The 12,333-nt window shown below is 37.7% G+C and overlaps 1 protein-coding gene across 5 annotated transcripts; it reads right to left on the bottom strand.

Moving 5' to 3' along the window:
* Positions 1–130: 130 nt before the first annotated feature.
* Positions 131–12,075, bottom strand: LOC103714816 (DNA double-strand break repair protein). 5 transcript variants are annotated; one of them, XM_008802236.6, is made up of 8 exons: positions 11,865–12,075; positions 11,406–11,493; positions 9,992–10,072; positions 5,472–5,505; positions 1,801–3,388; positions 1,599–1,692; positions 624–1,483; positions 131–515 (listed from the first exon to the last, which is right to left on the bottom strand). In XM_008802236.6, exons 2-7 carry the CDS (start codon positions 11,483–11,485, stop codon positions 1,444–1,446), a joined length of 1,917 nt encoding a protein of 638 aa, XP_008800458.2. In that variant the 5' UTR covers positions 11,486–11,493; positions 11,865–12,075; the 3' UTR covers positions 131–515; positions 624–1,443. The 5 variants fall into 5 exon arrangements, with proteins under 5 accessions (XP_008800458.2, XP_088576299.2, XP_088576301.2 ...); XM_088720173.2 differs by having other exon boundaries at positions 11,594–12,070; XM_088720175.2 differs by lacking the exon at positions 5,472–5,505.
* Positions 12,076–12,333: the final 258 nt, after the last annotated feature.

Genomic DNA, 12,333 nt, shown 5'->3' with positions numbered 1-12,333 from the left:
GGAGTATAAATCTCGTCAGAGTCACTTGGGAGCTTTAATCAATGTTCTTAACTAATCTATCATTTCCCAACCAAATATGATAAGCAACATAGCACAAACTAACCATCTTGTACTCCCACTGGTCTTATAGTTGATTCTGAGCTGACCCGAGCCGATTGCCACCCCTCCTTTATTATATAACAAAACCACTACCAAGGTCTTTCGTAACCGACTCTTTTACACTGTTTGCCTACGTTGTGGTGGAGAAGAAACCAAAAAAGTAAGGGGAAATAGAGAAAGGAACTGAAAAGAAGAGCAAACTCTTGCTTGGATGCACAGGAAAGGAGAAGAGGAACGTTGACCATTTGTGCAGAAAAGTCGGAGAAGCCGCTTCTCATCAATTCAAAAAGGGTGCCGAGTTATTTGGAACATCTCTTTCCGCTATCGCATCCCCAGAGAACACAACTTGGCCCAATTTGTCAGTCAAAAATTGCAGCACTACTTCACACCTCTTGAATGATATCTCCGCTCTCTTCCTGGTTAATCAATAAAAACATATTCTGGATTAGGAACCCTGTAATTCAAACTTCCAAACTAAGCAAGCCATCGATGAAAAAAGGAGAGAAGTCAAGGTGCTAACTCACACAACATAGCGATCAATATAATGGTGCTAATGCTGGATCAGGAAATGTGCTCGACACAGGAAATTTTGAGACCATGGAGGAATATAACATGAATTGTTAGTGCAACAACAATGTAAGGAACCATGTGCTGCTTCGATGGTTACACAACCAAGAAGAGGAAATCAACACACCCAACACCTTGCAACTGCTACCTTCTTCTGCAGAGTAATTAGCACCATCTTATCATACTATGCTAGTTGATGCTCAGAACATGCTTTCTTGTTACAAAATGCTCTCATAAATTTCACCGCAATTCTGCCTCCAAAAAAATGTAGGATATGATAGTTAGAACGACAAACCAATGCCTGTAAGAAGAGTATGTCCGAGGTACAGCTGGAAAATATTTAGTAGTTAGTCAGCATTGCTGATGCTTCCCCTTTAATCACTTCTAATACCGTGTGTTATTTCTTGCACCCATGTTCCAATGTGGAGCTGCTCCAGAAAAATGGTAATTATGCTATTCATGCTTCATTTTGCATGACTACCCATGGCACCTTTGTGCTGCTTTCAAGAATTAGGTTCCCGAAGGAAGATGAATGAATCACCAAGCGATCCTCATTAGCATTACCGATGCTACCAGGCCCTGTTATTCTGCTGAAATTACTGCTCTCTCTGTTATCCGATGCGTGTTGATACCAACCAAAACTTGTCTTAGATCCAAAATCCAGAACAGCCAATCTAGTTCTCAACATTTGGGGAGGCAACTTCCAAATTTTGTCATCCCTGATTGACACTACCTCCCAAGTATGCCTTAAGAACTGAAGTTTATGAGTCCGACAAGTTATGGCAGCTCCATCAACTTCTTCACTCTTTCTATACAACTGCAGAAACAGTGACATCAATAAGAGAAATTCTATCACCACCATCTTTTGGAAACCTAGTTCCACATGCAAATAGGTAAAATAAGAAGACTTAAGCTATGCTTTAAATTTATACCTCTTTGGAAAAGAAGGTAGCAGCTCCTCTACAGCTTGAACAAGAACCTGAGCCTTCAAATCCTTCTTTGGAGTATTCAACAGAACTTCAGCACCTGATCACAAGAATAGGACACATTAGAACTTGTTTACTCAATAAACTTTGATATAATATTTATGGACAGAATTATAACAAAATATTTAACGAGGGATCTTAAAAATACCTTGTGAATCTACAGGAGATAATCCACCTCTAAGATAAGATCTTGTCATCGCATCCACATCTCTGCCTTCGAATTGCAGAAACTTCTCCAGCATAGAGCCAATTAGACGATGCGAAACTACAGCTGTCCTGTCACAGATATCCTGAACTGCTTTTTCACCCATGCTTGCTGTCCTCTGGAAAGAATTTTGAATATTAGGTTTTATCAACTTTTCAGGATCGTGCTGGAGAGCACTCATTTTATTATGCTCCAATTTAGTCTTTTTAAGGATAATGTCGGTTGTATTTCTAGCAGCTGCAGCAAGCTGAGAAGAGTCTGTGCCGCTAGCAGTGATAGGGGAAGATTTAGGTCTTGAATCCCCAATAGTCTCCGCTTCATCATTTGAACAAGAATCATATGTTTGCTTGTGTTCACAGTCATCAGAACCAGAGAAATAGTCACTTGCTGACAATTCAAAATCATCACTCTCGCTGCTCTCATCAGTTCCTAGCCCCCCTGAACATGCAACCCCACATTTTTCAACAATACTATGGTCTGGAATCAGGTCCAATATAATTTGCTTAAACTGACTGCTCACAGACAACACAGCCTCTACCTCCTCTTCCCTAGTCTCTTTGGAAAACATGCAGGGTTGATGCTTCAGCGTCTCATTGATAAAAGAAAGAGCACTTTGTACTTCCTTTGGAATATTTATTTCATCACATGCAAACAAATACTCCTTCAAATAATTTTTAAGAGCTATCCTGAAACTCCTCTTGGGAAGTTTAGCTTCTGGATCCACTAAAGGTTTCAAGGCTTTCAGATCAGCATATTTAAATTTAGGGAGTGACCATATAGCATTTAAAATTCCATGCTGCAAGCTTACTATATCTGGTGAAAAGGGGTAAAATGTTGATGTGAGCATTTCAATACTTCCTGATTTCAGCTTGAGAGACAAAAGCATGACTGACAGTGCCTTAGCTAATCGTTCCGGCATGTCATCCCCTTCCTTAACTGCTGAAAGAGAATCTTCACATCTTTTCCTCACTCGTTTTAAAAGCATGTCCTTTTTAGAGCTATAATGGACAGGTGGAAATTGAGGGGCAACCGCTCGACCCTTGAGCCTTCTATTCATCGCAATGAGGTCCCGAAGAGGCATTTCACCAAGTCTTTCCAAGACCTTGTAAATAGTCGAAAGAAGAGGTGGAGAGATAGGAGCGGCGAGCATCAATTGTTTCTCCTGAAAATTGCATGGATTTCTCAAAATATCTGATAACTTTTTCAGTGCAGTTGGGTTACGTTTGCAATTTGATTCTGTGAAATATCTGCGAAGAAGATTCTTTATGACCTTTCTCCTCCTGGGACGGGTTTTCTCAAAGCTAACATTGTTGTTGCTGACAATGTTAGCCACAGCACAGAGTGCATCATTGTTCAAGTTGTTGATTATTAAGGAAAAAGTCTTTAAGTTGGATGGGTTTACAGAGTAACTCTCCATGTTATGCATGCCAGAGTGTTGCAGGTAGTCCTGAACCGCATGGTGTGTCCCTTGACTATCATGATCTGATCCAAAGCACCTCTCCACATTAGCTCTTACAATCTCGGAGGAAACCTGACAAAGGAAATGGTGTATAAGAGATAAAAATAGAAAAACAAATACATAATTGTTGATCATCTGAATGGGTAAAAACATCCAAGACCTTTATCAAGGGTCAAATTTGATGTACAGCATTTATTTGACATAAAACAAATCACAAAAAATTACAGTAGTTAAATTTTTAATTATAATGCCTTATAATGACAGTGCTTATTGCTTTTAAATAAACCCAGATCAGTGCTTATTGCTTTTATTGCTTATTACAATTCATTGGACCGTCTTCCTGTTGAGTTTCATAGTTATAATCAAGTGGAAACAGATTCAAGTACAAACTGAAACTAAAAGATCATGATATCAGATTCTTATTACAATCTACCTATTATCAGCAATAAAACATATCATACGCTTGAATAATAAGCTGATAACATTGAGACAGACTATTTTTTGTATATCAGGATATGTAAAAGTTGTCCAAACAAAGCCGAAGCACACCCACACACAAACTCTAATAGAATTCAACAACACAAACAACAAAGTCAGCTACCAGGTGCTAAAAATTATCTAACATAACAATAACCAAACAATTTGGGCTAAAATTTCGAAGTTACTTTGAATAACATGGATACTTTAAGATTTTAGAAGGTAATGCAGCTTGTTTGGTGGGAAATGAGAACCTAAGCTTCCTTCAAAATATCTTTAGGGCTTCTCAATAGAATAAACACCAGTTTGAATGCTAATACCAAGTTTAGGTTGGTGTAGCAATTTGGATTGATTCTGTAATTTTTCTGATGACATCAAACCATTTGCAACCTCTTAAAAGGATCAGTATTTATTGAAAGTGGAGAGAATTAATAGGAAAACAATAAGGAAAAGGCAACGCAAGGTCAGCATACAGACAGTTTGTCCACAAGGATTTGGACAAGAATCCTTATAAGCAAGCCATCCAAATCTTCAGGATCAGCCAATCACTTCCTTTTCTGAAGTTGCTGCATCAAAAGGCAAATTCCAGAGGTATTCATTTGGCATGAATCCTCCATAAATCAAGGAATAGATGCATAGCCAAGCACAGACACGCTTTTTGCATGCTTCGATGAAATAAAGCATCAAATGAAATTAAATTGTAGATCATAAATATTATTCAATAATGCATTTTGAATTACTTTACTTTATGGGATAAAGAAAGCCCATTGTTAAATCACCAATTATAGAATCTTACAAAAATTTAAGATTTATAACACATATTCACATACTATATGATTGATTTTTCTTGAACAGTAGCTTTTTTTTTTTGGGGGGGGGGGGGGGGGGGTTGGGGGTGGGGTGGTTGCTGGGTGTTGTAAGGACATTTAAACTTCAAGCACAATCATGGAAAGGATGGTCATGTAATAACTAGTGCTTGGCAAGTGTTAGTACAGCGCCAAGGGGTATATAAAGTACCAGTTCGCTACAAGAATGGTATGGTATGCTTGGCATGAACATGTCCTCTTCAAAGCACACACTTGCATGCTCAAAGCATGCTTTCATATTTTCATCATATAAAACAAACAAAGTCCACTTAAATAATTGTTGTTACAAAAAAAGAAGCACCCATAAGGCAATAGATATAGAAGCAATCAGGGATTTAATCATGCAACATACATACATTTTATGCAAACTCTTAGCATCACAATCTCAATGAATTCACCTATGACTGCAGTCTCTTGTAGAAGAAACATTTGTGTCTTTTAGATTATTATTTGGTAAGGCATGGAATGGCAATGACCATGCTATTGTTATTTGTTTAAGTCAAATTTGGTAACATTTAAAACACAAGTGCATGAATTTCTCCCCATGACACCCACCCCCGCCCCGCACGTGGCTATTCGAGCAAGACCTAGGATTTACAACCTATACCTCCTCCAAGGTCAAGCCCTTGCGGGAGAGGTGCCAACCAATTGAGTAAACAATTGTTAGCCTCATTCATCAATACTTCAACCATCAAGATTTCAAACAAAGACATGTCATTGCACTCCTTCCCAAATGAATGATACAATTAGCACCAATCAGAGCTCAAATTTTTAGAGCTAAGCCATTTATGAAAAGTAAGTCAGCAACTAACCTCATGACTCCTAATGTGTGATTCCAGCAAATACCTGCACAGACACCACAAATATCTATCATATCTTTCTAGATTAGACTCTCACTTCTTGCAACAGATAGAACAAATCATAACAGATACCATCACTCAAAAAAAACAGCAATAATGGAAAGTAATCAAAACTCTCTATTGGACTCTTCTGTTTTGCCAATAAAAGGGTAACCATTAGATGTTCAGTTAGTTTTGAACTCTGATCCAAAAACCAAGGGAGAAAATCCAAGATCTTGGAATTGCAGATGACCATTCTGTATCAGTTTCTTAAGAGATCAATATTTTTCTATCATCTCCCTGTTATAGAAGAACTGATGTATATTATATAAAGCCGTCAAAAGACATAAAGCGTGTATAAGTTTTGGATAAATTTGTTTTAAAATCTAAAATATTAACATAAAAAATATGGGGTGGAAAAGATACCCATGCTACCGATTCAACCAATCAGGAACGCATTGAGGAAATCTTGAAAACAAGTCCAATATGTTCTGATTCATTGAGCCTACAAGATTTTGGGATAGGAATTGAATATTCTGGCTGGCTTCAAAAATACAGTAATGATGCAAAAGAAAATAAACTAAAAATCCAACTATATCAAAGATAAAATGGATTTGTTAGCACTCAACAATAACGAGCAATTTTGCACTGCACAGAAAGGAGCATGAACCCTATTAATTTCCTACAACCGCTGTTCTACTAAATAAAAATTTTATAATACATCTAACCCTTCCCAAACCCTACAATGGAAGGGAACCTCGTGGGCTGGGCTTCCGTTTTTTAAAAATTTTGTAATATGGGTCTTCATATTAAAAGGCTTGTGTCCTATCACAGTTTCAGCTAACTCTAAACAGATCAGTTTCATTTAAATCTATTATGGATGTTCACCATTCTCACATCCAGAATATCAGTGTTTCAGTATGCTGCCATTGTTCCTCCATTTTTGGACCCTTATACACTAATCCATGTCCCAGCCTAGAGGTCGGAAAACAATAATTTTGGCTGAAGATTCATACTGAGAAGAAGCATCTTGTCAAAAACTAATCAAGGCTAAAGCTCAAACAAGACAGAAATTCATGCACGAAAAGTAATAGCAAGATGAACCTAGGGATATGCATCAAACATATCAAAGACTCGTCAGGTAGAGTTGCTGAAAGCCTCTGTATCATAAACCACATTACATAACAACTTTTTCCAGACTCAATAAACAGTTTATACATGGTTGATAATTTCCCTTTTTTACATATTCCTCATAAGACAAATCTTACATGCAATAGCTAAATCATAGAGAAGCAAAGTAACAAAGCATGTATACAGAACTCTAAGAGTATGAGTGGATGCTTAGTTACAGCTTTGCTAACATTAATTAACCACTTAGTGTACCCATAAAGGGAATATAGTAAGAAGGTGATAGATAAAAGCTTAACTAGAACATCAATATGGAAATAGTTGCACATGAACTGAGCACAAATAATCAATTATTTCATCATAAAAGAACCATATACTAACACAATCTTTCAGATATCAAATCCTTATGGTCCTAAGCATCGTTAATTGTACTGCCTCGAACCATTCGATTCAAGGCGTGTCGAACCGAACCAACAGAGAACCAGGACAATTAACCCTATCGGCACTATAAACAAGCCGAACCCAATTAAAAAGGCTCCCCGATTAGCCCTTTTCATTAAACAGGCTAAACCCAATCCCTCCCAGTTAGCACGTTGATTCAATAGGTCACACCCCAGCCTCGATTTACGATTAACTCCCACCCCGAGTTCTTCAAAACCCTACTTGTCCGTCGTCACTGCCCCATCGCAGATCCCCTCAGCCCCTTCACCTCCTCCTCCACCCCCCCTCCCCCCTTCCCTCTTACTCCCCTGTGCAGCCCTTCGAAACCCTTGAATCTCTCCTACCTCCAATTGCCGCTGCCAAAGCCCTCCTCCTCCTTCATCCGACCTTTCTCTTGCTCCCCGTCCTTCCCCGGCTATGGCCGCCGAACTTGGGAGACCAACCAGGTGAGTCCCTCACCCTCTCTCTCTCCCCCTCCCTCTCCTTCTTCTCCTCCCCCCTCTCCCTTTCTGTCTTCCTCTCCAGCTCTCTCCCTCTCCCTCCCCATAGTTCCGGTACACTGCAGTTCAATATGGTACGAACTGGTATTGTACCGCACCGGGCACCAGCCATCACGCCTGTCGGTATTTGTTTTGCCATCCTTGGTCCTAAAAACTCCAAGCGACTCCTTTCTATTCAACTTGCCAGAATATCACATGTCCATTTTGCTTACAAAAACTGGTATTGATGATCGTACGTGATTTGAGTCTCCATATCAGGAACCAGTACAATACCTTACAGAGTCCTATGTATTAGGATGTGTCTATTATTGGTTTTACTAGAGCATTTAACAAACAAAAAGGATTTGCTATGTTCCTAAGTTCTAACAAAATAATATACTAAGAGGCAAATTTATGAAACATGTCTATGATTTGAGCCAAAGTCACACTTTTAAGTCATAAAAGAAGCACAATTTACAAAAATATCCATCAAAAGATTAATTTAAATGGATCCCAAATAAAAACCATCCCAATTGGTTAAGACTTGGTTTGCAGGATTTTAGAATTCTTTTATTCCAGTAGAATCCTAAGAGAACTAACAATCATATATGTGATGGCAAATGCCTGATACTAATAACAACACCAAGCAGAAGAATTCTAGTAAGGAAGAGGATAATATTTCTGTGCTTCATTCCTAACAAATGTTCCATTCTCTTAAGTGACGGAAGAAATCTAATTTCTAAAAGATATTGGCATCATAGACTTAAGGATCTAAATTCTCATCCCTAGTGCACCATATATAAATTATCTGCACAGTGAATGAATACAGTTGAGTGTGCATTCCTCTGCCGATGCATATTTACAATATTGATGCATCTCACCTTGGTATGAATTGAGTAGGATTAATACATTGTTTCATACAGGTGGTTGACATCTCACCTCCTCATTTTAACTTGCAGGTGACCATTCTGAACAGCCTTTTCTTATATACATAGTCTAGAACTCTTCCCTGCTGAATTTACTTTTATGAGGACTTGAAGATCCAAACTTCAAAAACATGATGATGATTTTTTAAAAGGAAATCATCATTTGGTATCAATCTAAAGGTCAAACTCACGAAATCATATAGTATATAAGCTTCTAACAGTACCACCAACATATGGCCTTCCTGTAGTATTTGTAGTATTTGTACAACAATTGTTTCTAGTTCTGAAGGGGCAAGAAAGTCTGCAGAATGCCTTTAAAATATAAGTTCTAGCTCTCCTCAGATCCTGGGCTCTCCAATCTCCATCCAGACAACAGTAAATCTAGACATTTAGATGTAGTTACCCTCATATATGACAAAGAAGAAAACTGAAATCATATGTTAGTTATGTAGGTTTGATTTCAATTAACTTTAGGGGAAGCAGAAATATTTGGTATATTTGGGTTGAGTAGGGGGAAAACTAGGATTACATGTCAACACCTAGTTGCATTTTGGATCCTCAAAACCTGATATAACTAGTCCAAAATGTGCATTTTAGATGAAATTTCAAACATACAATAAATAGAGGACAAAAAAGCACAATTTATAATTTTATTGCATACCATAAGATCCATTTTTCCTTTTACATATTAGAGGTCTGTAATCATAGTACCAATAAAAAGTGAAAAGCACCAACAGGATAACCTCTGAATATCCTGTAAATTAATATCGCAGCGAAATATAAGGATTGTCAGACTAGACCCAGCTGACACATCCTTGAAATTTTCTCCACATGTGGTATATTTAAATCTGATGAATCAAATGTAGGATTTATATATCACAAAAGCTACAGATAAAAATTAGGCAAATCTTGCAATATTAAATCAATAACATAAATTGTTCAGACAGCCTCAACCATTTAACAACCTATATACCCAGCAGAGGCCGTCCATTAAGCATGGCAAGAAATCTGAAGTGCCGCCGCCAGCTCATCTTATGGACAACCAAGCATCGAACGGAAAGATTTCTATGCATTACAAGCTGGTCCTCATTTCACTGAGGAAATGCCATTAGCAAAGCAGAAAATTTTTTATAAAGCCAGGCCTGCGGTGCATAAGTTTAACTCATTTAACCAATTGTAAATACGTAGGCATTCTTTTGTAGAGGCAGCAGCACCTAAAATTTGGAGCAACATTTGTGTGACAAATCATTATGTAATGCAGGGGTATCAATTAATATATTGGTGCAAAACCTATTACTCAATAAGTTTGAAGGAACAAGGCCCCATAACAATCATACATAAGTCCATTGAACAAGAATAAACAAGCTTCCTTTATAACCCAAATCTCTGCAAATTGTTTTGCTGCAGGATCTCAATCAGTCTCAACATGGCTGACAGGCTAAATTGATGGCACCATCAAAAAAATTTTAGGATAGTATGCTATTTATTAGATTGGAAGGAAAAAAATATGATCACTTACGCATCTGTCAAAAACTTTGGTCTTTTGGACTTCTTTTGACTGCCCTCGGATGTAGACATGATTGCAGGTTGCAGCAACCACCTGCACAGGGACCATATGCTATTTCTTATCAGCTAAATGAAATATTTAAAATATTTTGAACTTTTACAAACCGAAAAACATCTTCTAGATAACTCATTAAACCACAAGCAAATCACATATAAATAAGGTTAGATTTATGACCTCTGTAATTTCATACTGTCAAGGGTGGTACGGCAACCAATTTAGCATTTTCATCTCCTTTCTTTCATAGTTAAAATCTTCAGACATTCAAATTCCTAGATGCTTCTGCTACTCTCTTCTATTGAAACTATGTTTTTCACGAACCCATTTCTGATTGAATTAACTTACTTTTTTCATTTTCACCCTTCAAACATATCTTTCATATATAAATTCAAAAACAAACCCCAAATACTCAAATTCATGCCAATATATAAAAACTTATATAACTTTGATTAGATGCTTCCTCACAATTACATTTCATATTCCTTCTGTATCTCTGATTCCTCATTCTGTCTCTATGGTATACACTATGAATTAAGTGATATCTGATTTGTGAAATAGATGCAATATGGTATCATTTAATATCATTGGGCGCTCCATCATAAAGAGCTTGCACAAAAATTGGACAAATTGGCAGAAATGACCTGGCTAGATGATAATATTTTAGATTGGTTGGAGGCAAACATTTCACAAACACTGTTTTCATTTCTCATATGGTAAGAAATGCTTAACAGCCACGTTTGTGTGTGTGTGTGTGTGTCTTTGGTTAATGTCTAACTGGTCACAACAAAAATAGACTGCCATATGATGTAACAAAAATAGACTGCCATATGATGTTTCTTTATCGACAAACTCAAGTTTGCAAAGCATGTGTAAACTGAACTTCTATCTAAAAATCAAAAAATAAACCAAAACATGCTGCAAAATTCATCATCACACAAACAAATATATTGGTTGACTAAAATAAACATGATGCAGACAAGTATTGTTCTGCTATGGCACTATTATAGAGTCATGCCATATTATTATGAGGGGTATATCCTTTCAAGAGGTTGGCATTTACCAAGCTTCGTAGCTTGGATTGGCAACACAAACAACCAACAATAGCTGTTTCTTGTTTTCCAATTTTGCTCCCAATATTTTAGGGAATGTACTACTGACTGCAAAGTGCTTAAAAATCTAGGGCTTCTCAGTTTAATTTAGAGATCATATTCTTTGCGCAGTGTAACCATACCTTCAGCATAGCCACAAAGAACTCATCCATCATCAAAAACAGAAATAATTAAATAAATAGAGCACAAATTTTTCAGTGAATTAGAGGAAAAGCGATGGAACTTTATGCAATGAAAAAAGAGAGTGGCGTTCGAAAAACCTCCTTTTCTTATCTAGCTGATCATCCTTATTCCAGAGGAGCGACCATAACCTTTTAGCATCTTGAACTGATACCTCCATCGCTTAATCTGTTTTTTTTTTAAGAATCGGAAAAATGAACAGCACATATCAAGAAACTAGGGGAGAAAAAGTGGAGCGAACGGCAAGAAAGTAAAACAAATTACGTACATCATCAAGGTGTTACTAGATAAAATGCCTCGCCACTAGATTGAATGAAACCCAACACCGAAATAGAGAAACCAAGCGAGAGAGATCGCAAAAAATACTAGACAATTTGACGTGTGATAAGGAAATCTAAAACGAGATGGAAAGAATCTAAGAGGATTGTAAAAAAAATAAATAGAAAAGGGATTTGATTAGAAAATTTTTTTTTAAAAAAAAACAAAAAGGCGTTTGTGCGTCTCTCTTTCAAGTTCGTAAGGGATGGAGCATTTCATACCAGGGCGAGAGACTGAGATGGGCGGCGCGATCCGACAGCTCCTCTTATTCGCGTTTGGTCGGCGTCGGCTGGCGGGGATCGCTGGGTTTTACCGATGAACACCCCACCGCTCTGCTGATCGAGAAGAATAAGAAGGAGAGGGCGGTGCCGGCCGAAGAAGAAGAAGGCGAAGAACGCAATCCCGACGAGGCCTTCGTCAGGGCTTCAATCTATTAGTGCTTCCTTCTTTTCTTCTAATATTGCCACCGGCTCGGGTCCGAGTCAATTGAGCCGCTGACAGTTTGAACCGTTTGGGTTCGGCGGTTCAACCAGGTTTTATGTAATGCCAGGTTTGGACCAGAGCCGTCTGGTAGCCTACTTGGTGAGATAGATTGCAGGGCTCACTTGGGCCCTATTTGAGATTACTATTGGTAGTAGAGCTTTTAGAAATAAATTTTTAAAGGTAGAGATTTTATTAAAAGCTACTTAC

The sequence above is a fragment of the Phoenix dactylifera genome, chromosome 4, assembly GCF_051530095.1.
Source record: "Phoenix dactylifera cultivar Ajwa chromosome 4, Ajwa_hap1_PhDact_Kaust_v1.1, whole genome shotgun sequence".
NCBI lineage: Eukaryota > Viridiplantae > Streptophyta > Magnoliopsida > Arecales > Arecaceae > Phoenix > Phoenix dactylifera.
The sequence above is the reverse complement of the archived record's forward strand: the minus strand, read 5'-3'. Positions and strand labels throughout refer to the sequence as shown.